The 27514-nt window shown below is 40.7% G+C and overlaps 2 protein-coding genes across 5 annotated transcripts; one reads left to right on the forward strand and one right to left on the reverse strand.

Annotated features, from left to right (window-relative positions):
- Nucleotides 1–1775: 1775 nt before the first annotated feature.
- Nucleotides 1776–24277, reverse strand: kiaa0753 (KIAA0753 ortholog). Of its 4 annotated transcripts, none has more exons than XM_050074325.1 (18): nt 23844–24277; nt 21528–21821; nt 21143–21410; nt 20902–21011; nt 20749–20811; nt 20294–20515; nt 19619–19787; nt 18685–18878; nt 17931–18058; nt 17016–17168; nt 16396–16485; nt 14820–14907; nt 14499–14570; nt 14149–14319; nt 13854–13935; nt 13488–13608; nt 6242–6475; nt 1776–4223 (listed from the first exon to the last, which is right to left on the reverse strand). In XM_050074325.1, the coding sequence occupies exons 1-18, from the start codon at nt 23952–23954 to the stop codon at nt 4070–4072; spliced, it is 2724 nt and encodes a 907-aa protein (XP_049930282.1). In that variant the 5' UTR covers nt 23955–24277; the 3' UTR covers nt 1776–4069. The 4 variants fall into 4 exon arrangements, with proteins under 4 accessions (XP_049930282.1, XP_049930273.1, XP_049930265.1 ...); XM_050074316.1 differs by having other exon boundaries at nt 14499–14567; nt 18685–18881; nt 19607–19787; XM_050074308.1 differs by having other exon boundaries at nt 1777–4223; nt 19607–19787.
- A 249-nt stretch (nt 24278–24526) lies between these two features.
- On the forward strand, nt 24527–27239 carry txndc17 (thioredoxin domain containing 17). Its single transcript, XM_050065098.1, has 4 exons — nt 24527–24805; nt 25025–25106; nt 26327–26402; nt 26649–27239. Exons 1-4 carry the CDS (start codon nt 24661–24663, stop codon nt 26715–26717), a joined length of 372 nt encoding a protein of 123 aa, XP_049921055.1. The 5' UTR covers nt 24527–24660; the 3' UTR covers nt 26718–27239.
- Nucleotides 27240–27514: the final 275 nt, after the last annotated feature.

The raw sequence follows: 27514 nt of genomic DNA on the forward strand, positions 1-27514 counted from the left end.
AACTTGAATTCTACATGGCATCCGCATCAACCGACATCAAAGAGGGAAAGAATACTAAAAAATACATTTAAATAATCTGGGTAATTGATGATTCAGTGCAAACTTCCAGGCAGCTGTAATTAATTGCAGCATTAGACTTTGACAAAACAAAGTGCAGGCACACAGTAAGGTGTTTATGGTGGTAGATAACCACCGCAGGGCTTTTTGGAAAATAAAAATCTGTTTCAGCAATGTAAGGCTTTGTGGGAGCCATTAAAGAGTCCCAAAATACAATGCTTGGCAGTCAGCAAACCTGAGTTTAGCACTTGAGGTGAAGATTTGTTGTTCTTTCCTGCTTGAGAAAAAGACTCAGCAACTTTGTGGGCGTCGAAAGAAAAACTCTATGGTTTCAGCACTTTAAAAATACGATTTTATTTATACTAAAATATTCTTGAGCCTCTGGGTAACAGTGACTCTTAGACAAGGTGGGGTAGTAGACGGCACTTCACATTCACAGATTGTTGAGTGAAACCTGTGCTGAGACACATCATATATTACCGCTCCTAGTGTTTAAGAAATTTGGCTGTTGCGACCTTTTTGTCCTCCCTATCAAACTATAAACCTTTATAAAGACCATAAGAAGTTATGTTGGTTTGCTGGTATGAATATGATTGTGAGGAAATGCTCAATGTATGAAATGAGGCATCTTTCCTAGGGGTAACAGGGTGGTGAACTCTGACCTCGTTGTATCCTTAGCCTTAGCACATTGTCTCATTTGCCCTGCACTTCACATTTGCACTTATGACATCTGAACATCTGGCTCTTTTTCACAAATATTTCTTAAACTTTAAATTGACTTTTCACCCTTTATATTTCTTCTTCCTTATCCTTTGCACTCGTCTTTGGCAGGGCATCAGAAGTATGCCTCTGCACATATTATTTATGTCACAAATACTCCTTTGAATTCTTTAACATAAAGCTGCATAGTCCAATTTTAGTATTTATGTTTTATGCTACTTTATACTCGGGAAATATTGACTCCACTATATGTTATTTATTTCACAGCCTCAGTTACTGGTTACTTTCAGGTCAAGCTTTGATGTACAAAAAATGCAGCTTCAAAAATGTGATGCACTGTTATTTATATCCATCCATCCATCCATCCATCCATTTTCTAACCGCTTATCCTCTTGAGTTGCAGGGAGGCTGGAGCCTATCCCAGCTGACATTGGGCGAGAGGCAGGGTACACCCTGGACAGGTCGCCAGACTATCACAGGGCTGACACAAAGACAACCATTCACACTCACATTCACACCTACGGACAATTTAGAGTCACCAATTAAACTGCATGTCTTTGGACTGTGGGAGGAAGCCGGAGTACCCGGAGAAAACCCACGCTGACACGGAACATGCAACATGAACATGCAACATGCAAACACATGCAAACCCCACACAGAAGGGCTCCCACACCCGGGATCGAACCAGGAACCCTCTTGCTGTGAGGCAACAGTGCTAACCACCACACCACCATGCCGTTAGTTATATACAAAGTTCAAATTAGATATACCCAACCAGCTGCTGACATGTTAATGCATCAGTAATAACAATATATGAAACACCCTGAAAGTGCAGACAAGTCTTCTGATTCTTTCATAATTTATTCTGCTCATCTTTACCTAAATACCTTTTTTTAACATTTAAATGCACTTATAATTGAGTGTTTTTATGTTGTGGTTTGCTACTTGCACTGACGGATACAAGTCTTTTATTCAAATGTTATGTTTTATTAAATGTCCTTTTTAGTTTCTTTTAGATATGATGATTAAGCAGTGCATGGCTGATCATTGTGCATCAATCACTAACCATTAGAAAAACAACAAAGCTTTACTTGAGTAGACAGAAGTTGGCTTTGGTTTATGAGCCCACTGTTCACTGTAATGATTGCTGAAAAGCAGAAAGTTGAACAAGTTGATGAGTGATGTGCTCGTGGGAAAAAAAGGTCACGCTTCTGCTTCTGCTCCTCCTGCTGATGTGTGTTATTCTCCGTGTCAGAGTCTATTCTCCACTGTATCTTACACTGTAGGATAAAAATAATAAAAAAAAAACTCTACATAACTCTATTGTATCCACTCTGCTTCAGACTCACATCTGCTTCAAAAGTGACAGATAATCTTTTCAGTCTCACAACTCATCGGTGTGATTTCAGCTGGCTATCTGCAGGGACTCTGCGTTGTTGCTTGTGTCATAACTGGCTGCTGGATCTGGGAATGCTAATTATCCCCCAAAAGTAAAGCTGTGACTGAAGTAATGATGCAAACAGCCAAAAGCTGCCCAGCAGTAGCAGGTGTTTCATGAGATCTGAGACTGTTGATGAGGCCTCGCAATAATTTGAGTGAAAGGAACTTTCACAGAGTAAAATGCAAACAATGCCACAATTTGCTCAGTGAAGGCAAAACAGAGAACAGCAAAGATGAGTAATAAGATTTCATATCCATCTAGCATCAGCTGAGAATGTTGCATAAGCGACCCAGATGTCACAAAGCAGCCTTGATCTACCTGCACGGCACAGTGCCCCTTCTCAATGCATCATGAATATATTGCAGCCAACTGTGTCCTCACCAACTCTGAAATTAGCTCTGATGATGAGTCAGTGCTGGCCAACGGCAAGGTCAAACCTCTCTGACCATTTGAAATTATAATAATATGCAAACCAGGGCTAACTGTGAGCTATGTGCAGTAACATCTGTTTATGAATGTTCATACTTATGTGACAGATGTTCGCTGTACATAAAGATATGTAAAAGTAAATAAAGTAGGAGGCTGATTATCTGGCTTGCTGACAACTCAGTCTCACAGTGGAATGCTAAGCGGTGCCCGCTGAGGCAGCAGAAATGAAAATATATTATCTTTTAAATGTCTCCCCGGCAGAAACGTTTGAAATTTCCGAACCATAACCGTGAAAAATAATTTGAAATGAGCTCTTGAAAATGAACAGAATCATTTCATGTGCTTAACATTTCCCATTCGCCAATGTCAGAACAACCTCAGTTCTGCACGTCAGTGTAAAGACAGCAACACTCCCCTCGCTTTGAGCCATCTCCATTTGTCCTGGATCGAAATGAAGAAACCGAGCTCGAGCCTGTGAAAGCCTGCACGTATTCAGACGCCCACACAGAAGACAGCCTGGGAGAAAATAGAGGCAGTTGATTCAATGTGAGCTAATTCATTCAGTCACTGTATGTCCCCTGTCAAGGCTGGTCCCCACAGGCCAATGCAACATCTGGATGTGTCCCCTCTGCTCTGTCTGCACAGCTTTCATGTTGCTCTCAAGGGATTCAGACATTTTCTCGGTCTGCCAAGTCTGTCTTGTTTATTTTGCATTCAGAATTGACACTTTTTACCATTATTATTCAAGATTCAAGTTGGTCGGTAGCAACACTATGTGCACTTTGTTGTGCTCTGTGGGGGAAGAAACACAGTGGTCATAACCTCTTGAGATAACACATTCACCAGTGAGGGGAAATAAAGCCTTTGCTGCATTTAGACCCTTTATTTACACATTATATGCAAAAGAGGAAATCAAGTCACAATAGATTAAACACATGATGCCCTGAGCTTCCAATGTTATTTTGGTTGAGACCGTATGCAATTAATTTATTTCCATATTCCAACGAGAGAATAGAAAGTGTGAGTAATCCTCAGGGAGATTTAAACCAAGTGCAAAGGGAGGGTGGTAATCTTATAATCCTCTGTAATGTCGTAATGGTCTCTCCAAGCTTATCTAAACTAAACTAACTTTCCCAGCAGAATTCAATCACAGATACAGATGGACCGTAAAGAGTAATGTGACTAATGCTCCCTGTGCAATTCAACAATCTCATCTGCTGCAGCTCCATTAAAATATAAAAAAAAATATCTGCAATCCCAATTAAATATAGATCTTTGTAAATAAACAACATGAGTACAGACGTGTAAGAGTTTCATTCCAAAATGAAACCCATGCTTTGTGCTTAAAGTCTGTAGATGCAGATTTTCTGCTAAAATAAATACACAATATTTAGAGGGAACTGTCCATGATGCTGTAACACCCTATTGGCTGACCAAAGCTGCAGCTGAAGCAGGAGGCGACTGGACTGGCTGAAGAAACTCTGAGGTGAAGACGGCCTCGGCGTACTCCTCCACAACATCCTGAAACTCTGCTGCCACGTCAGCCAGGGCCTCTGACAGCAAATCATCTGCCAGGCTGTGGGACGAGAGAGAACGGACATTAATATCCTTAAAACCAAGTTGCAAAGACATGAGAGTCAGTCTCTTTTGAAAGTTAGAAAGTCATCAGTAAACTTTAATCTGATAGAAAAGTCAGAATCTAACATCTGACAACTCACATTCTGCATCACAATAAATGAAAATGATAGGTCAATGAAATTCATGTGACCACTGTAAGGGTTTCATAGAGGTCAAAAGAATGTAGTTAAATTATTCCCAAATATTCTTTATTGTTCCTGCCATAAATTTGAGAGTAGACCTTTTAAGATTTCTGAGTAAAAGTCAAGGGACTTAGACAAAATAATATATGTACATCACTTAAAAAAGGGGCGAGTAAGCTGACGTCCTAAGATTTCAAAGAAAATGTAAAACATCAGCCTCGTTTCATTATCTTCCAAAATGCAGCAGGTGTGATCAAAGCAGGTTTTTTCCCTAACCAGTGTGTCTATTAACATTCACAGCTGGACATGAAAAAACTCCTCGCCTTGAAAGACATAAAATGAAGGAAAATAACTCAAAAGACTGGTGCAGCACCAGGCTAGATTCCAGTGTTTTGATCATTATCTGGGTCATCACACACACGCGCACACACACAGGGATAAGTGCAAGTGGTGTACACTCTTGTATCTCCCTTACAGCGCCCCAAATACGTCAAATCATTAGATTGTCAGTGCAACAAAACAATCAGAGTAATTGTGTGTTGTTGATCTACCTGTACCTTTGAAGAGTCAATGCATGAATACTTTGCTCTCAACACTGAATACAGACTGAAAATTGGATGGGAGCAGCCATTAGGAGATATTTCTAACACTAAAATGCTAAAAGACATGCTCGCCTTACTGAATGACTCTTTATATTCTGTATGTTAACCAATCCAAATACGATGAAATCCCACCACAAATGAAAATGAGCCCTAAGTTAATATGCACTAGTAATTGTACAGAACAAGACTCACATTAATGGATGAAAAAAATGAAACTGTCTTGCAATGTATTTCAATAATCATCGGTCCAACAATATGAAAATGTATTTAAGAATTCAGACGAAGCTTTCAGTAGCTTGACATATGCGTGTTTCCTGTGTTTTGTCTTTGCTAAAGTTTTGCTATTTTGCAATCAGTGTGTTAGCAGACAGAGTGAAAGGGGGGAGGAGAGGGGTGTTAGGCGCCACTAGGCGGCTCATTACCATCTCATCATGCAGACAGGTTTCTGCACTGTGTCAGAATAGCAGGGGGTGTAGATGTCTATATGGATGTGTTCTCTTTTGAGAAACATTGAGGTAATTGGATGGCTTCTCCCAACACAATATCCTTATTTTAACTCCAAATTCAGAAAAGCACAGCTCCATCTCTTGAAAACTTGGGTCCATTGATGTGGGAATGGTAACGAGCCACTGGCACAAGCAGCCGGATCCCACGGGTGGGACTGGGCAACAGTTTTTCAGCTCTGAATTTATGGGGGGGAAAAAAACAACTTACTGTGCTGTACACAAGACCACACATCTCTGTGACACAGAGGGGAAAAAAAGATAAAAAAAAAAAGTATCTTGTAGAAGTTTAGAGCTGATATATCAAACACAACATGGACTCAGTACATCTGCAAAGATCAGACGCAGTCTTCTGCACTCTGCATTGCAGCAGCTTAAAAATTCTGTTAAGTATGCAAATGTGTGAGTGGGAGCGAAGAACAACAGCGAACACCAGGGACACACTATGCAAACCATAAAGTGCATGATTCTTTCAGAGCGAGCCCTTCAGAGTCCACATTGCGTCTGTCAAACATGTCCAGGGACAAAACAGAGAGCAGGAAGGACAAATCTTGTTCCTATGTGGCTCTGGTGACAAAAATTGAGCATGTGATACTGCTAAAATGTAGTAGAGATATTTGTATAAAACCTCAAAGACACAAAAAGATTACTGAATTAGTTATAGACAGTTTAACCACAGATTCTGACACCCAGAGGGGGATCTAGAAACCTTCACTGTTAGTATTTTACCCGTCTGCGATGGCCCAGGGGTTGAAGCTGCCGACAGCCTCATGAGCCACAACACGCAGGTAGGCCTCGTAGTCTTCGCAGTACCGCCGGATGTTTCTCAGCATGCTGCCTGGTACAGAGATAACAGTCCCCTTGCTCCTCTCCACTGGGCCTGGGAACACGGTGCTGTGTCTGGGCTGCGCTTCATCTTGGGATGCCTCCTCTGTCAGGCTGTTCTCAGAGAGGATGCTGTGTCTGAGGAAACACAAGAGGATGCTCATGAGGCAAGGCATACAGGTGGATTTTCCTTGACACCTTTTTATTACCTTGAGCATTCTCACCGTATGAGCTGGGTGAAGGGCTTCTGAGGGCTGTGGAGAGGAGGCGAACTCATTTATTGACAAGGGTGTCAGAATAGGCGGCGCTGTGATTGACCAGAAACACTTGCTGTTATAAGGCTGAGAATGATGAATTTAGGAGAGGTGTCAGTGCGCAGGCCAGCTCTCCCGTCAGCTCCTTGCTCAGAGTGAGTAGGGGCTCAGCTGGGCATTGCCATGGTCTGGCTTTATAATCCTCTCTGCTTGGACAAATCAGCCTGGCTGTTGCGACGGCGCTCTCGGTGCTATATTTAGTGTTGCAGCAGTTCCCAAAGCAAAGTGCCTCTCTATTGTGCTCCCCGGCCTCAGCTGAACCTGTTTCTGTTGTGACTGTGGGGGCCGCAAACTGCGGGGTGGCCATAAATATCAAAGTGTCAGCACAGTCAGCTCTGCTTCCAGTCTGAAATGGGTCGATTTACTGTCTGATGGGCATCTCAGGACCAACGTGCCGAAAGCAACAATACAGTGCCCTGTAAATTCACTTCCTATTTATAGAGTCAGAACAGCACCCACGCTTTTTGTACCATATAAAAAAAACACATGAATCAGCCTGCTATTCCTGTTAACAAACACCATTCAGACAAATCTACAAGATCAACCTTGAATACATATCTATGAAAAGGGGATGTAACAATAATTATCACTGCAGTGTCACATGCAGTTGTTTGCCTCCACGAGCCAGTCGAGTTGCAGTTACCATCCATGTCTTTCCAGACTCGTATGTGGCCATGACAGTTGACAAAGCTTCAAATTTGGATACAAAAAAGCTACAAATTCTAAAACATGGATGCTTCACACACATGTTCGACCCGACAGCACAGAAGATCTATACAATCAGCACAGTTTCAAGGTGGACACCCAAGATTAGTGTCACCAATCCGACCAAATGGCTCTCCTTCTGTTCCTGAGTCATGGTGTTGAATAATGGCCAGAAACAGGTTATTGCAAAATATGATGATGTCACAGAGAAGTTGACCTTTGACCTTTTAGATATAAAATGTCTTCACGTCATCATTTTATCCTATTAGACATTGTGTACAAATTTTGTCATAATGAACGTATGAATTCTTGAGTTATGGCCAAAATGTGTTCAGAGGTCACAGTGACCTTGACCTTTGTGCACCAAATTCTAATAAGTTCATCCTTGAGTACCAAGTGGAAATTTGAGCCAAATTGGAGAACGTTTCCTCAGGCTGTTCTTGAGACATCGTGTTCATGAAAATAAGACAGATGAGGTCACAGTGACCTTGACCTTTGACGACTAAAATCTAGTTTATCTTTGAGTACAATTGGTTGTTGTGAAGAAGAATTTGAAAACATCCCCTCAAGGTGTTCTTGCGATATCTCGTTCACGAGAGTGGGGCAGATGGACAACTCTAAAACATAATGCCTCTGACCTTAGCAATCAAAAATGACTAGCTAATGTTATGACTATGAAAGTGTTAATGGTACCTTTTCTCTTTATTCTGTCCTATAAAGCTAAATAAGAGTGCTGAGAGGTTGTGTGTGTTTCTGTGTGGACTGTGTTTGACAGGGGAGCACAAATTAGATGGCTGAATCGACAAAAAAACATGCTCTTGCCATCACATCCACCCACCTACCTACCTACAACTTGGCCCGCGCGAAACCAAAACAGATAAACATCTTTAGCTATTAGCAAGATCACCTAAAGGGACTTTTAAGTCCAGTTTAAAAAAAAAAAAGCCTCAGCCATGTATTGCCTGGGAAACAGGGGACCTGGCAAAGGACAGTGCCATATGCGATACATCAAAAGGGACACAGGCTGTGCTGAAGCAGAGTTGGACAAAGACGAATGTGACTCAGAGAGAGTACAAGGCGATTCAAGCCAGATTCACAGACGCCCTGGTGAGCTTTTGACAACAGCAGGAAGGAAACAGGTGGAAGATGAATAGTGTGGAGGAAATCTGTATAGAGTGTATATTTTCTTGCTTATTCAGTAATGCACTACTGAGAAATCTTTCAGATCCAGAAACAATCTCTTGTATTTGACTCAAATCAGGTGGGACTGCAGTGAATGTAAGGTCACAATTGGAAGCGGAGGCAAAGCTACCAAGAAGCCATTTACTGTGCAACACAGCTTTCCGCTTGTTTGAAATATCTTGCCTGAGAGGACAACTGCGGCTGTAAACAAAGGGCCGGTGGAGTGAGAGAGCAGATAAAAAAAATACATGAAAGGTTCAGAATATTGCTGAGTGGGGCTTTCATCTTTTCATTGATTTGTTTGACCTGCTGATGCAGCTGCAGTTGGTCAGTCAACATTAGCCGAGAGGAGGGAGGAAAGTCGGGGTTTGTGTCTGGGTTCTTCACCATGGATACATAAATCTTATCTGCCGCTCTGCTGATGTTTCCAAAGATGAAATCTCTCACTCTATTGTCCCTGAGGTCGCTTGATAGCCCTCACACAAGCACAGAGACAGCCGGGGTAAAGAAGAATAGATGCTGTTTGGGAAATACTCTTTAGGAGGACAGTGCCAGTGTTATGTCTCATGATAGACGATGGAAGTGTTGAAATATTTATGTAATGTAAACAACTACCTTCCCACAAAATGGTGAAGTTAACTCTCAACTCTCAACAAGCCCTACTGTTGTAAGTCATGACTTATAAGTAAACACTCGTCTCAGCAGAGACCGAAAGAACATCCTGTCATAAACAATAAAATGAAATCCGCTTGCCCAGCTGGAACCGGATGTCAAGATAACATCAGAAAGACATTGGACTCTAATGTAAGACGGAAGGTTAAATTTTGGCTTGAATGAAAATCTGGTTGACAATATTTTAAGCGTCTAACGATGTCAGAATTTCCCGTTGTGTGGACATTGACATTGGCAGACAGTGGGTTTTGTTCTCAAGACCTTACGACTAAATGTTGTCACTCTACATCAAGATGACGTTGGCATGACACATTTGGAAGAAGGATTTTGGTTACTTAACAACACAACTTGAAACTAACAAAATATCAACATCATCTGTCATTAGTATTCTGCCTCAAATTGATGTTGGTGCGAGACGGTGTCCTGACATTGAATTTGGGTCACCCAATGTCACAACCTAAATATAACCAAATATCAACATCTGAGTTCCCCCATCTTTCCCCAAATCAGCTAAGAGTAATTCCATTTAATTAAATGCATTCCCTCATCAGTCCTGCACGCCTTTATAACAGCACAAATCAGAAAGCAATAACCGATAACAGTCTTCCAGCATCAAACAATCCAACCAAAGCCTCAAAAGAATGTCTACTGTCACAGTTTTTTTCCTCGGTGAGTTTAAATGCGTGTGTGGTATGATGTTGCACGCATGACTGTTTTCCTGCTGACGGCAGCGACTGATGTGTCCCTCTGTGCTGAGAAATGTGAGTTATAAACAGTCAATCAGAGCTGAGACAACACACGATGTGCTCTTCACACAGTTTGCCGTTCCAAAGCCCCAAAATTAAACCTCACCATTCTGCCACACTGAACACTGGAAGAGTCAACACCGACAGAGGATTTACGCAATCCCACACCAACACAAAAACAAACTGCATTTTCAGGCTATTCCCCTCCACAGGAACTGATGCAAATCTGAATACAGATTTGAAGATTTTTTCACACATTTACAAATCTGATTATGCACACGCAGATTCTTTACACACATCTGCAGATTCCAGTACACATTCACAAATCTCTGTGCCCATTTTAGAGATTCTTTTAACAAATCTAAAATCTGATTCTGCACACATGTATTGGGATGCAGTTACACACATTTGTAAATACTTTTGCTACAATAATGGCTCCATGCATGTGCTCCTTTAAGCTGCTCTTTTACTTTAACAGCAACATGAAAGGAGAATTATATCAGATCATCAATAATTCTCGATTCTGCTCAGAATACTTTATGCTGATTACTGCGCCAAAGTATTAATTATCTGAACTGTTGGCAGGTTTGCAAATATCTAGACTGACCTGAAGCTGGCTGCAGTTTCAAACACCTACTGGGACTTAAGTGTTTGCCACAATAAGAGTTTTCATTATCTGGAGAGTTACTTCCGTTAATGAGGTCAGTGTGTTGACTTTGGCATCAAGCTTAGGCTGTATCATTAAATCGAGCTTGTTTTCTTGGACATTAATGCAGCTCATTTCCTCAGGCTGCAAATGGAAAAAAACACAACAACAGTCAAATGTTGTTTCACAGTTATCTTAAGGATCACTGTGAGACTCAGAACCTATTACTTCCTGTTAAAGACCAACACATTCTGACAACATCAACAAAAGCTGAATTCAACATGCAGACTGCAACAAGTTTAGGTGAGGTTGGCTCTAAAGACCTGTTCATGTCTGGGATAAACATGAGTCCTGGGTGACCGCATCACAAGTGGGCAGCTTTAAGTACCAGTGTGAATGCACCCAATGCATTCTCAATGCATCCTGACAATCGATCACTCAGACGACAGACAGATTCTCTCAGGAGTGTGTACACTAATGGGTCCTGGACCACACTGAAGATTCCCTACTCAGCTGACGTCCCCGCCCAGATAAGCAAATTGTTGCTGCAGTTACACAGGTTAGATGCAGCTCTGAAGGTCTCCAGAACCGTTCTCCTCTTGGCGAATGGTCAGTTCAATGTCTGTTAACACGGCAGCAAACTAGACTGTGTCATTAAATTACTTAAAGCTGTCCACTTGTGATCCGATCACCCCGACTGCATGCTATGTGTAACTAGGCTCCCATTGCTCATGTGGTTTGTGCTGTAACTTATTATGTGTATTTGTTTCGGTATTCCTGGTGCAACGGGCTGCAGGGTTTTGTAATAAAACCTTTTGTTTACTTCATCTCCTCTGTCAAGTGTTCTGAAATGTGTCACCAGGGTCAGTTTAGAGCCTGCAATACTGCAGCACAGGTCAGTTTACAGAGCAACTTCTCGACCCCCAAAGATAGCTTGATAAAACAATGTGCCTACTAAACACAATTTCCCTTTCTAGCTCACATCAAATGACTCCCTACTTCCAACTTTATTACATCTAAAGGGAGCAAGCACTTTGGAAAAAGACTTCTTGTCTGTCTACAATAACTTTCAGCTTGTACCACATTGTAAGGTATGAAAGTACTTAGCAGCCTGCAGGTAACTACTAAACTGACTGGGTGTTCATTTAGAGCAGGAAAAGGTGACGAATGTGGACAACGCATTAGAATCTATGGTAATTATTTTTCCAATGATAAAAGCACAATCCAGCAAACGACCACCATCAATAAGGAAAAGAAGCTCTGTGATGCCATGATGTGTGAGTCAGCAGACAGCAAAGCTACCCACTCTCAATGCTGCCGATTTTGCCCGTCACCATCAATGATTACTAAGGAACTGTGTTTGTCAGTGCACTGACAGAAACCAATAGTCATTACTCTGACTACAGCCAAGAAATCTCAGATGCTCCAATTAAAAACATCAACCAATAGATTACCTTTAAAGAGAATACATAATGTATAGACACTTCTTGTAAAAAACAAACTAATGTTGTCTTGTGTTCTGTATATGTAAGTAATTTAGGTCAATTTGCAGAGATTTGTTTTCACTTGACATCAAAGATCCTTCTTCTACTGATCAATGTCAAAAAATGATAATTACATGGACTGTGATCCAATGTGTTAAAAAAGGAAAGATGAAAAGGTCTAGCAGGGTGCCAATGCTTTTTAAAAGGTACTGTAATTTGGACTGAGGGTAAAAGCGATGCAGGCAAGTCTGTCTCTGTTTTATGCCACAGGGATTCAGAGAGTTTCAGAACAAATGAGCTGGCAGTTCTCAAATGTGTCCCCCTGTTCAGAAGCTGCAAGGCTGGTACCTCTGAAGAAAGAACAAGTCATGATAAAACACAACACATCCTCAAAAAGACTAGACACTAAATAACTGACTTCCAAACGCCCATGTTGGCCAAAAAATAGGGCTATTACTTGATGGATGTGTTGCGAAGACACTGTCTAAGATGAGTCACAGTGGATCTTGGGGCAAAGTTTCCATCGAGGGAAGTGAACCCGAGGCACTCTGCGTTCGTCTGACTTTAATTTGCTAATGCTGCTGCTGCTTGAATTTGTTAGAAGCAGCATCCTGCTGGCTTGTCTGTGTCAACAATTTCTAGTCCTTCCGCTCCTTTTTCTCTTCCTTCCAAGTTCCTTATTAACTTAAGCAGAGGAGCAGCTGCAGCCAAAGCCCTGGGCAGTGGAGGGTCTCTCTGTGGAGTCTCCTGCCAGAGACAGGAATAGACTCTGCCCTGGGTGCGGTAGCCACCAAGTGAGTTTTTGTGGGATGAGTAAGGCCTCCCAGTGGGAGAGTGATTACAGGGCAACAGTACGTCATGTGGAAAAAAAACCATTAACTGTCCATCGTTGGAAATACATTAACCACATTACTTTTCATCACAGTTCTAGAGGGCCAACCAAACCATTAACAAATGACTTCCTGTGGATGATGCTGCTAGTGCTTTAATTTCATAGCACATGCACAGAGAAGTCTTAAACTGCAATTTCATTTATTTTTCATTAGAAGTCCATAAAAAGTTATTTAGACTCTCTGAGCAATCAAAACCCAACATTTCAATAAGTCTATTTTTTTAAACAGAAGGTTATATCATAATGTCATTTAAGCATCAATATTGTGTTGGAGCTGAGACTACCTAAAAGGAGACTCAGACCTTTAATTTCAGCTCAAGAGATCGTGAAGGAAGTTAAATAGGTCAAACCCTGATACTGCACCCCAGTTAATATTCTGGGAGGACTCCAAAATTTCCCTACTGCCTCTTTAAGATAAATAAAACAGCAAGGAAGGGAAGCCATCAACAAAAGATGAGAAGTACAAATTCTGTGAGCGTAAAAAATGTGTAAAGGAAGTAGTAACCCACCCAGTCTCCACAGGTTTCTCTAGGACAATGTCAGCTGCAGAGCTCTGCCTCAGCACTGGCCTTGTGAGCCTAATTGGCTGAGGAGAGGCTGGCCCGGAGCCCGCGGCATGGCACTGGGGTCCTGGGAACAACAGAGAGAAAGGGGAGGGAGGGGTAGCGGTGGTGTGTGTCGAGAGGGATGGGGTGGAGCAGGGGACAGACAAAAAGACAGATGAATAACAAGCAGAGCATAGACTCAGAATGACAAGTATTCACCTCCTCTCATCAATTGTAGCTGTGTCTCCACCTACAGGAGACACCAGTGCAATACTTTCTCTACATGCAGTTAAAGAGGATAAACAGGAGTGTGTTTGTTTGTTTTTTTACCTGCTGTTCCTGGTCGGTCCCAGTAAAGAGGGTCTGAGTAGGTGATAGAAGCAAACCGTCTCCTCACTTCCTCCTGATCTCTCTGCTCAGACACACACACACACACACACACACAGATAAACGCATTTTAGAATAAAAAAAGACAGTCCACCTGCCAATAGAGACTCCATCGGTAAACAACACCAGACCAAAGCTGTCACAAGAGCTCTCTATAAATAACAGCCCGATCACTGGTGACCTTTCGGGGTCCATGCTGACCTTCTGCTGGTGGGCCTTTCTGCAGAGCAGCTCTCACCTGTATCTCCTCCATACGAAGCAGCATACTCTCCAGGGTGGGGGCCTCCAGCCTACACTGAGCAATGCCCTCCAACTGTCTGTCTGCCTCAGCCGCCCACGCCGCCCGTGCAGTGTCCTCCAGCAGATCTTCAAGGAGCGCCTCACTCAGCTGCTCAGCACTTTCTGCTGCCTGTGGAGGACAGCATTCACAAAAAAACCCATTAACAGATACAAACATAAAATTGGGCTGAATTGTTCAGTTGTGGTTGTTTAATTGTGGCCATAAGACCAAATTCAAACTTTATTCAATAGCAAGGCCAATTTTCCCCTCTCCCCCTGTGAATTATTGGCAACAGCAGTGCAGCTCACCCTCTCTGCAGCCTGCTCAGACAGCCGATTCCTCAGCGAGGAGCTGACCCTGTTCCTGGACTCACCAATCTGCTGAGGTAAACAGACAAAAACAAACTCAGTCCCACCCATCCACAGACAGCATCATTTACTTCCTCTTAGTTGACAAAAACAATATGGATACTCAAAAAGTCACATTTCATTTGACTTTTGGTAAATCCAAAGCTAAACACATGCTCATTTTTTAATTTTATTTTAACAAATAAGATGTATTGATTGTTTCCCTCTTCTACAATGGAGGTAAAATCTGGCACCACCCAGGCAGAAGATAAGTCTTCCTACCTGTGCTTCATCCAGAAGGGGCTGAATTCTCTCTCTGGCCTCCTGCTCAGCCCTCTCAGCCCATCGAGTTGGCGAGACAACTTCTGACCTGTAAACCAAAACACACCCACACTATAAGCTGTCACAGAGGGAGTTCTATTAATATAAACACATTTAAACTGAATTCACAGGCCTGATTAGAATCTACACAAAACAGCATTTGTCAGACTCTGTGTTTGCCTAAATATTCACATTTATTGCGATTAAACAAGGTCAAAACTATAAACTCATCAGCACTCTGCATGGAGGCAAACCTTGTAAACACCGTAGTGTGTTTATCGTGGAGGCCAATTAATTTACTCGCAGAGCCCGACACACTACTCACAACGGCTCCATCTGAGGTCAGTTCAGTGCATATTAACTGGAAGGAGATTACTGACGAATGTGACATGAGCATTATATACAAGAAATAATCTGTACTTGTGTAGTTGTCCACTGTACATTACTTAACGCCTGTGGAGCAGGTGGAGCAACCGACTCCTGGCTCATCACTCAATAACATATGATTACTCTCTGAATTCAGCCCCATGCCATAAAGTTTATTGAACTATTCTTTACTCCTTAAAAAGTTCAGTCCCATTATAGATGTATTATGCAATCTATACTGATGTGTTTTGATGGGTTTGGTGTCTTGCTGTTATTTACAGTATTTTTTTTTATGAATATTTGGGGCATAGTTTATTGTTTTGAGTTCATGGATTAATTGTAGTTGTGGCAGGTTGAACAGTCATCATTAGAATAGGCCCATTTGTCACAGCAGTCATTTCACCGCATCAGCAAGAAATGCCGAGGTGGAACGAAGACGTTGCACTTCCATTCAAGTGTCCCAAATACCCACTATGCAAAAAATCAGTGGAGCCCTCGCACTTGCCAAGTTCAGGCCTATTGCTTGTGTCGGTGTGTGCGAGGAAACAGAAGCATGAAGGTCAAACATTAATGCAACTAAAGCTTCATGGACCAAATGTTAACTACCACCCATGCACTGCTCACGGCACACTGTGTTTTGCCGCTGGCCTTGTAGAATTAAACCATCCAGTGCTGATTGGATGTTGCTGCAATTCTGACCTGCATTATTTTCTGTTCTTTTGTTTGCAGGTAATTATTTCCATCCTGTAATTCCCAATGTTACTGTTTATTTAATAATGAGGCCTGGTACATTGAGCTCTGTGTGGCAGGTTAATATTTGGATTACTGTCTCGATTTATGTGTTTTTTTAAGTGGCATTACTGGTGGGAAATGTTTCTTATTAAGTAATCTAACAGACAAATGTTTATGCAGGATATAGAACACGTCTAAGCATATATCATTATTATTATAAACAGTGTACTGTGTATTGTACGGTGACTGATAAAGCTCTACCCCTCTTGTGCCAATATTACTATGATCCTGTCCATATCAAAGAGGCACTGTGGAGTTTTCTTATGAATTTCTTATGTTGCAATATGGGTACAGATGTGATCAACAAAGTATCTGCTTTTGTTGTCTGGATCAATATCTGACAACAGATGCAACATTACGGCAAGTATTTCTTCTGTACCTTAATGTCTTAATGCGTTCAGTCTCTTCTTTACTCAGCTGGTTGAGCTCTTTCAGCCTCTGCATCGTCGTCTTATCCAGCCAGGCGTTCCTGCACCAAGCCAGTAATCATCAAATGAAACAAAACGCAAGATCAATTAAACATTTCACATAAATACCTTATAATCCCCATCTCTAAAATCAGGCTGATGCCAGCCCCTGATTAATTGGAAAGCACAATTGTAGTAATTAAGATTTGATTAAACAGAGACATATGTGGAACACTCAATCAATGTGGTGCTTATAACCGCCGAAAACAGGCCAACTATTAATCATTCACAAAGAGAAATGGCCTCAATCCAGCAGCCACCTAGATTAATTTATTGGGAAGAATTAACGTTGAATTAGAACCAGAGTATTGCCTGTGGCTCTCTACAAGTGGGGTCTGACACATAGGTTAGAAATAACTCACTGACTACAGAAGGACGACTCATTAAGAGTCCATTCATTTTTCTTTTTCCTCTTGCTTGAACAGACAGACTAATATAAGTATGCCTATGTAAAGTATAAAGAAAATATTATCTTATCTGATAAACAGAGGAGATTCAAATCTGGATATACTGTAAGTCATAGGAGATTCACCTTAATGCTTCATTCTGAGCTTGTTTCTTCCTTTCTGAGCTCAACCCCGACTGTGCTACCAAACCACCGGCCACCGTCTGCCTTGGAGGGCTGGGCGACGGCTTCACGGGAGAGAAAAGACATCGAGGCTCTGGTCTTCTCCTTTGAGGGGATCTGTTAAGATAATAGCGGACAGATGAAAGCAAACACTGGCACAGACGTATATACACTGTACTAAGATGGGTCAAAAAAGATGGTGTGGGAATTGAGTAGGAGGAATATGGAGAAAAAGAATCACTGAAAGTTAAAGAGAAGACAATTTACACAAACAACCTGCAACAGATTTATATTGGCCTCCCATACACACATTTTCCATGTCACATTTTTTAAGATAGCTACCATTCCTAAGAGAACGGACATGCTGTAAACTTGGTAAAAAGGATAGCTGAATTATGAGTGTGCTACGGCTGATGTTATGTTTTTTTTGTGCTGTGTTTTAACATTATTATTGTGGGGCTACAAATTTGGCAAAGACTATAATCACACAGTGAATGCAAGCTATTAGTCCAGCAGGTAATTATGCTATTTTTCCAATGGTGCCTGCTCACGTCCACCATCTGGATGAAAAAAGAACTGCTTATTAGACAGGTCTCTCCTGGCATTGTTTTCCCCTTATATTTTTAAATGTTAATGTCAAGAGCACGTTTATTCATTCGTGCATTAATGATTAATGAGCAGGTGATTCACACTGTATGAAAACTGTTGCCTTGACATTAAAGCGTCCGACTTTACAGTACAAAACAGTGTAACCTTTGTTATGTAATGGCTTCAATCATCCAGTGTGCACTGTGAGTCAAAACACTGGTGAGCAATAATAGGCTTTGAGTTTTAAAAACTGAATGTGTCATCGGCTGTACAGACAGATAAAAGGCTCACCGCTGTGGAGGAGGAGAGTGAGGAGATGTAGGTATCCAGGGCACAGAGGGCTCTTTCTGGGGGAGCTGGTTCACTCTGAGCTGAGAGGAGACTGTGGGCTGCTGGAAACCTGCTGGTCTCTGGTTACGCTACAGCAAAAAATATAAAATATATGTTTATATCGTTTACGTGTTCATCACAATGTTTAAATCTTCGTGACCTCTGCGACACCCTTGTACCCCTTTTACATAGTCCGTAGAAAAAAAATGGACGTAGCTACCGTGACGTCACCCATTGGTTTGTGGGCTGCTACTTCGGCATTTTGGCTGTCACCATCTTGGTTTTTTGGAGCCAGAAGTGATCATATTTGGATAAGAGGGTGGAGCTGTGGATGAGTGAGGGGTGGATCTGATGTGTAGACTGTAGACGCCTCACAGATAACCTCTCACCCAAGCAGCCCCGCCCTTAAATATGTATAATTTTAAACCTTAATAAAATTAAAACGAGTGAGTTACATAAAAAAATTATCCCTTGTACAGTCGTCATGAGGGGGGAAATTAGCTATAAAGTCCAAAATCATTTTATGTACCAAGATGTAAACATGTTAATTTCTGTTGTAAAGTTGAACAATTTAACATGGGGAGCGACAGGGACTGACTCGCATCCAAGGACCTGCAGTTTTTGGCACTTCTGCGTTGGCTTCATTTTGTAGCCCCAAATGAATGAAGCATTTTCTGCGTGTTACAACATATGTTATTAAGTATTGTATAAGCACCTTCATTATAATGTTTGCCTTCCTTCTCTCAGGGCGTTGAACCCCTCCTTCTCTGCAGTTGGTGTTTGCCTGAAGTCGTCCCTGCAGTTCTCTTTCCCTCTGGGCGAGGCTCTCCAGGCCAGCCCTGAGCACCTCTTTTCGGTTCATGAGCTGGTGAAAAGTAGTTTTGGGCCTCTGTGAAGCCGTTCTCTTACCTGCTGACACAAATAAAATAATGAAACATGTGACTTTTTTATCTTAAATTAATTAATCCTATGTACACAGAAATTAAGGAATAGCTCTGGCTCTTCAGGACTATTTAACATGAGTGTGAAACCTGGGGGCTAAGGCATGATGCGACACATCACCTCCAATTACACAATTAGCTAACACTCTTGACAACCACTTGGGTCCCTAAGCTCATTGTAGGTGTTTGTGTCATCTCTTCCACAGGATGCCTCTCAGCCAAATAGGAGCCAGCAGGCGTTAACTGCTCATAAGACTAAGCAGCGGGAGACCGCGGGGCAGAGTTCTGCACTTCAGTTCCTGTTTCCCTATCACTTCTTCATGGCTCCTTATCAATTTTCAGCCTGGTGCAGCCATTTAGGCACAGTGGGAGGCCCAAACACAACTGCACAAAAGCCCTTAGGTGTCTTCCAGATACTCCAGAGACGGTTTGTCCTTTGTCAAAAGGCTTACATACAATTTACTCTCCGTGCAATTTTCAAATGCTTGGGCAGCAGGCAGGCCATTGCCTTTAGCAGGAAAGTATGAAGGAAAATACTGCATTTATATGAGATTCATGAGGTGTGAAACTGTTTTGATGAATATTGTTGCTTATAGTACAAGGAAAAGTATAAAATTACTCATGAAGTTATACATTTACAAATGTCTTACTAAAGAGAAGTAAAGGTGTTTTAATCCAGACAAAAGAAACACTCACCACCACGCGCACCTCTTTTGGGGTTTCCCGGTTTGGAAGGCCCTCGAACAGTTGAGGTGCCAGGACCCTTGGGTGCACTAATAGGTGACATGCTGCGATGAGGAGACCTCCTGTGTGGAGGACATGCTGGGGCCTGCATCTTTTTGAGCAGCTCTTGTTTACTGAGGGCAGAATCCAAAGTCTAAAAGGAACACAGTGACGAGACCTTAAAATCTTGAGATTTTTTTACTCACAAAAACAAAAATAAACTAAACAATCCCTCAACTAAACAAGATGCATATGTAAACACTACATAACATAACAAAGACAATCATTTGGATAAGATTAACTATAAACCAAGAGCCATGTGCAGTCATAAAGTATAAGGATGAAATGACATGAATGACCACGAGCGCTGACTCAGCTTTAATTTGTGTGTTTATATCAACACCAGGTTAATGCCGTAGGAACTGCACACCTTCCTATACATAATCTCATCTTCTGGAGGACAGAGAGTAACTAGAAAGGTTAACTTAGACATAAATAAAGTCATCTTATTTTTAAAAGCTGGTCAACTACAGCCATTAGTCTGTAACCTACAAACAATGGCAGACACTTGAAACTGGGGAACTATAAAAAGAGCCCTACATACGATACTAACCATATTACCGTCTAAACACTTTCTGATTATTACTTTATGTTCCTTACCTCTAGTTTCTGCAGGATGTTGAGAGCCGTCTCAGGCACAGCTGAACCCTGTTCTACTTCAACCTTGGCTGAGCACAAAGAGAGCTGGCGAATAAGCTGGCCCAGCTCTTTGTAATATGGGGGTACCTTGCCATGAGATAGATCTGAAAGCTGGTGGATAACAACCTGTAAGGCCCTCAGAGTTCCACGGTGGGCAGCTGCAAGCCTGTTTATTGCCATGGACTGGAGGAAGAACAGAAATGAAATCAGTTTACCATCAAATACAACAGATAACTTAATAATTTTGCATAGCTGGCAACACTTAAAGAAAACTCCATTCAGCATACTAACTGAAAGAATTATTGAATGTGGTGTCATGTGCCAGTAACTGAAAATGACAGCAATGTCTTGTGTTTAAGGCCTGTTATAGAAAGCATAGCATAGCACTAAGCAATGTGACAATGCTGCAGACATACCTTTTTGGTGTCCCACATTTTCTGGCTTTTTAGTTTCTCTATATCCTCTTGTATCTCTTTCACCTATTAAATAACAATTTAGGAGAGCAGTGTTCATAGATGAAAAGCAAATTACAAAGTCAGACATGGTTTATGTGGTTGAGATTTAAATACCTGTTGTTGGAGAACATAGATGACACGTGCTGACCGGGCTGCCTGCTTCTCTCGGCGCATCTCCAACCTGTTTTGCTTTTCAGGATCCAGTGGCTCCTCTATTTTCTCTCCTGTTGTTTAAATCCCATTCTTTATTATTGTTCATGATTACACATGGAATTTATAACTGTACTAAAAGTGTACTGATTGTGATGTATTGTAAGACATGAACATAAAGTAACACGCTGTTTTTGTGGGTTACCTCTGTTGGCTAGCTCTTCTACTTTCTTAATATACACCTCCAGCTCATTTTGCAGCTTGCAGATCTCCTGGCTTAAGGGAGCCTGTTTACCTCCTTCAGACTGCTTTACGCCAGGATCTCTGGTTGGGGGTGACTGGCCAATCCGAGGCATGGGAGAAATAGGACGCTTCTGGGGTGTGTGCACCGACCTTTTGGCTCCAGGTTGGGTTGCTTTTACTTTTGGACTGGAGGTCTTTACCTTGGTCTTATTTGGAGAGGCTGCAAGCTCCTATAGAGAGAGAAAAATACTTATTTTACTGAATAAAGCAGAAGTCATTCCTTGACTCAGACATAAACCAGTGAACCATTAGTTATAAAACTTGCACCATTAATCTGCATCGGGTACCTGAAGCAGCTCTACATCACTTGTTTCCAGGAGGGAGGCCTCTTGAGAGGGTTTGGCAGGGGATTTTGTCAGTGACTCAAGTCGTCTTCGTCTCAGATCTCGCTTGGCCAGCTGAACTGCAGCCCGCAGTCTCTCCTCAGAGAGAGTGGTGAAGCTGATGGAGCTTCTGGTGCTGTCCACTTTCTCATTCTCCTCTGGCAGTGGCAGCAGCCTCTCTATCACAATGGGGGCTGGCGGGCGTACATAAGTGGCACGGTTGCTGGTACTTGCAGGGACGGCTTCATTGAACAATAGCTGTGGTGTGTAAGATATCAATCAGTCTTAAGCAGTCTTTTGTGTTATATAAACAGCCATTGTGGTATCAAAGTCAAATTTTGTTTGTTTTGTCCAATATCTCAACTTACAGATTTCACTTCAATCACTTCATCTGAACCCAGTTGCAAAGTTGTTTGGTACATTTAGTTAAATCCAGTGCAATCTAAAACAACAGCCCCACAACAAATTCTATCTTCATTAAGTGTTTTGTTTAAAATGTTTTTTTTAAAAGGTGCTAAATGAACATTATGGACATTTTGGGGGCTGCACCATTTGGTTCTGCTGAACTCCATACTGAGACGTTCAATGTCTCATTCAATAACCCAGCATAGCAGAAATCTTGGTATCATTTTTGATCGAAACCTAATCTTAAACAAAAATGTCAAATCAATGGGGCAATCCTGCTTTCATCATCTCAGAATCGTTTCAAAGATCGGACCATATCTTTCCACCAAAAATCTGGAAACTGTAGACTACAGTAATTCCTTGCTCTCTGACATCAATAGAAAAAAATTCTCTTCTGCTTTCAGTTCATCATTTTGACTTGAGCTAGGAAACATGACCACATTTCACCAAACCTGGCTTCCTTACACTAAATACCTGTTGCTTTTAGAATAGATTTTAAGGTATTATTGAGTACTTCCAAAGCCCAGAGAGACCTGTATCTGATTTGAAAATGCCCTACGTCCCTTCTTGCACCCTGAAATCCTAAAATTCAATTCAATTCAGTTCAATAGAACTGACTTTATCCCAAAGGAAATTCTTGTGCCAAAGAATGCTTCAAATTACAGTAACCACTAAGTACAGTAATCACAATTTAACGATTCACAACCAGGAACAACCAGCCAACCAGTGGGTTCCCAGGTCAGGGTCACTCACTGGGCCCAGTTTTAGAGCAATATAGTATTAAATATGTGGCAAAACATACAAATATACAAGATAAAAGTGTGCTCAAGGAGCAAAAGCAAAACCAGTGCCTAACAGAGTAACAATAGGAGTACGAAAAGTACAAGAGTTACTAAAAATGAGCTAAAATGGTGGAAAAAACAGACTAATGTCCATCCGTCCATCCATTTTCATCTGGCCAGCAGGCCAAGCAAAGTGCCCCAAACATCCCTCTCCCCAGCATCACTTTCCAGCTCCTCCTGGGGGACCCCAAAGTGTTCCCAGGCCAGATTAGATACATAATCCCTCCAGCGTGTTCTGGGTCTGCCCCTGGGCCTCCTACCAGCGGGATGTGCCCAAAACACCTCCAGCAGGAGGCACCGAGGAGGCATCCTGATCAGATGCCCGAAACACCTCAACTGACCCCTTTCGACCTCTTCAGACTAATGTGTCACTCCTTATTGTTCTCAGGTCCAGATTGATTCACAAAGGTGATAGATCCTTTGCAGTCAGAGCTCCTAGACTTTGAATGATCTACCCGAGGAGATCAAAGCTGCAAACTTTGTCTCATCTTTTAAATCACTTTTTAAAAAAACAACACCTTTGTAGAATAGTTTTTCTGCGATTTTACTTGTTTTATGACATTTGAACTCGTCTTACCCTGTTTTTACTATGTACATCGTGTTTGTCTCTTAAATAATTTAATTATCACAATGTGATGTGTTTTTATTGTGAGGCACTTTGTAAATATGTTTTGAAAGGTACTATATAAAAAAAAATATGTTTACTATTATTCGTATTAGTATCTAGTTTATCGTCAGTAATCTAGATGGACAAAAATATTAGAAACACCCCAAACCACAGTTCCCTAAATGACCATAAAATGTTAACTAAAATCAACATCTCTCTAGAACTGTTTAATGAAGGTTATATTAGGGTTTTATTGCAAGACTAACGTTAATCTATCAGGCTGAATTGGCTTTAGCTAGCTATACTAAATAAACTGGCAACTGAGTGTACATGCGCACAGGTATCATAAGCTAGCTAGCATGTCTGTAGACCCTGTAGCACAGGTGAATATAGCGGGTTTAAGATACTTCTTCCATTGTTGTTTACCTTGGTGTGGGACATCCCTGTAGTTAAATCGCTGTGGACGTTTCGAGTTGAATCTAAAGCAACCCAGTCTTTCCCTTGACTTTGCTGTACCACGGATGTGTGGGCAGACATTAGAGGAACAACAACCGCCAAATTCAGTCACAATAGCAAACAATTATTGATGCATAGCGCATATAATATCGAGTTAGCATTAGCAAGCTAACTGCGCTTTTGAATTGAAGTTTGCAAACATCAAGTTAATCCCGACATAATCCATTCGACCATGGCCTGCAACGACTTTTTCTGTTCGTATCGAAATTATTAATTAGTTACGCACGTAGCGTGGCCAAAAGACTGTTAATTAAAGTACAGCACATGGTTAACGATTTAATTTTTAGTCGAAGCTTGGCAAACATTTGAATCGCCGCCATGACAACAACAGAACGCCGCTAGACGGAAGTAGTTTTCACCAAGTACGGATCGTCAAAGACATCAAAAATCAGAACAACCGCGTTTTCTATGTATATGTTAAACATTAACAAAAACCCGTTCTGTATGATGTTATCAAAGTTTGAATTCAATGAATGAATACTGTGTGACAGGGTAATTCATATACATTGACATTTTTTCTGAGAAAGGAGAAGTTAAAAATTCTTAATAAGCAGTTTCAGGTACGCGTTCACTTTAAGAACCTTTGCACAGACCGGAAGTGGTAGTGTCACATTTTGAGTATTTCTACCAGGTCCACTGTGCAGAGGAGCAGTATTTCTGATATCACTTGTTAGTGCCTTGTAGTCTAATAGTTTGAGGTAGTGCATTTTAACACTTGGTCTAAACGATGGCTCATTACGAAGAAGTAAATGTGCGCGGTTATGATGAATTCTGTCAGGCTGTGTCTGAGAGGAAAGGAAAGGATATTTTTGCTTATTTCTCTGGGGATAAAGACGCCTCAGGAAAGAGCTGGTGTCCAGACTGTGTGACAGGTAACATCAGATATTTACAACCATGAATTACTGTGTATAATATAGCCAATGGACTTGATTAAAATGTATGGTCATGTGACCGTATGTTACAAACTTTTCATTGCTCTGGCAGTAAGATGATAGTAGAGAAGTGTTTTGCTTTTCATGGGTCTTTATTTGTTTCATATTTGGTGCATTGTCATTCAGTCATATTAAACAGTTACTCTTCTTCCCTTTTAGCGGAGCCAATTGTCAGAGGACAGATGAGTCATCTTCCTGAGGGCTCTGTTTTCATCTACTGTCAAGTTGGAGAAAGGGCCTAGTCAGTATTTCCCTCTGCTTTATTTTATGGCAAACTGTGCTGTCGCAAAACAAGAGAGCACACCATATTAGGGCTGCAACTAACATTTGAATTATTGATTTATCTGCTGTGCATGTCTTTCAGTCATCTGGTATGATGATAATGTCAATCACATGTAACTAGAGCTCAACATTTTGTCTTTAAAATTGTTAATTTATAGTTTGACAAAAAGCCAAAAACTCAAATTGATTTGATTTAACGTGATTTAGAAACAGTATGAAATGGAAATGCAAGTAATTTATTATATTTGTGCCAATATACATTTACAAGTATGTGTACTTGATGGATTATTATACATATTATGTGAAATCAATACATTTTCTGTTGTTAATACATTTAAAGTTGTAAATACATTTACATTTAAACTTAATATATTTAAATAGTTTCAGAATTACAATATAAAGTTGGATCTCGTTTTGCATTTACATTTTAGGCAACCAACAAACCATAGAGCCAGTTAGAGTGAGCACAGCTTTAAATACTACATAGCAGCCAGAAAGTCTTGTCCCAACACAATGACTGAGATAAATAATCAGTACACACACACACACACTCGATAGTTGTATTTTTTAAGATATATATATTTTTATACTTACTTATATTTTGTACTTATATTGGTTAATTTTTATTGTTGACTATTTATTATCGCTTACATTTGTGCCTTATTCTATATGTAAAGATGTGTGAAGTTTTTTCTTTCTTGCACCATTTGAGGATGACACAGCTGCACTTTCATTATGCTTTCATAATGACAATAAGTTCTTGAATCTTAAAATACTTAGTAAAAGCCAAAGGAATGGTTGCCAAGAGAAAGAACATATAGCTGTTAATAGTAAAGACAGAAGTATCTCTTTTACAGTAACTTCATTATCTTTTCAAAGACTTTAATGTTGTAATATTTACAGCCATTATCTGTATCCCACGTTGACCATCTACATGCAAACAATGGATTTGATAAGGCCATAATGCTACTCAACATATATGATGGATCACTGTCTGTAAAAGACAAAGGATGGTTTTTGCACAATTTAAATGCCATGCTGTGTTATTTCATGTACCTATTAATTAACTCCATCCAAAAATGTTTTTGCTAATGCAGTTTGGTGTCAGAAAACTGAAGGCTGCTCTTTCAAATGCTGTAATGATATCCGCTGCCTAATAATTTCTTTTTCATGCTTCAGTTGGAAGGATTCAAGTAATGCGTTCAAGAAGACGCTGAAGTTGAGTGGAGTCCCCACTCTGCTGCGATACGGCACAGTAAGAATAATTTGCTCGACTATTTGTTGACAGGGATTAGACTAAGATCAGTTTTACAATAAATGCTTTACAGATAAATTCATAGAATAATAACAGATAAAATCCAGTTTACATACAATTTCTTATCAAGTGTTGCATAATTGTCAAATATCAATGTAATGTAACGTATTAATGTAGTGGTCTAGTCCAGAACAATTGCCTATAATACATAAATGTTAAAAGCCACCTTCTGTTATTGTGTTTCAGCCACAGAAGTTGGTGGAGGAGGAATGCTTCAAAGCCGATCTGGTGAGGATGATGTTCACCGAGGACTGAGGCATCCTGATCTCTTCACATCAGTCATTTCATCATTTCTTCACTGTTTAACAGTAAAGTTTACCGCCATTCAAATCCAGCATCATTGTCAAACCATGCACTACGTACATCTCCTTCTGTCATGTGATGCAAATCAACAACGCTGTAACTTTACAACCAAAATAACGAGCATCCTGTGTAAGACACAGCTATTCACTTAATTCCGACGGGAATATTTTGCAAAGACAAACATGTGGAATGGACGTAATTCCTACTAATGTTTCTTGTTCTGCTTTATGTGCAATCACTCAGTCCCGATTTGGAATTTGATCTCCATGCATTTCTTCAAATGTAATGTTAATCTAACACACTATTGATTTGAAAAATATCTTTATTGTGACCATTTTATTATGTGATTTTTTGTTGCCTTGCAGTAGGACTCAAATGAAGTAGGACTTGATGTTGCAAATCGGTAGCAAAAGAAAACGTTTTTGTAAAGTGTTGTATTATGACTGATAAAGCTGAAATGTTGAAGTCCCACAAGGTTTTTATTGTATAATTTCTGGTCTTGGGGGCAGACATTAAGACATTTTTTAAATTCATATTACAAGTGGTTGTTTTTTTTGCCATTTTAAGACCATTTTCCAGTACCATGGAAGTAGGTAGGAAGTAGTCAGGTAATTTAGAACATCAAATAAATTGGGACATCTTATCATCTTCAAATATTGTCTGACAGCCACCAAACATGCTATTACATTGTTAATACAAATGTAATTTACATAAAACAATCATATTAATGGGTCTGAGATAACTAATAT

This window comes from Epinephelus moara, chromosome 2, assembly GCF_006386435.1.
Source record: "Epinephelus moara isolate mb chromosome 2, YSFRI_EMoa_1.0, whole genome shotgun sequence".
Lineage (NCBI taxonomy): Eukaryota > Metazoa > Chordata > Actinopteri > Perciformes > Serranidae > Epinephelus > Epinephelus moara.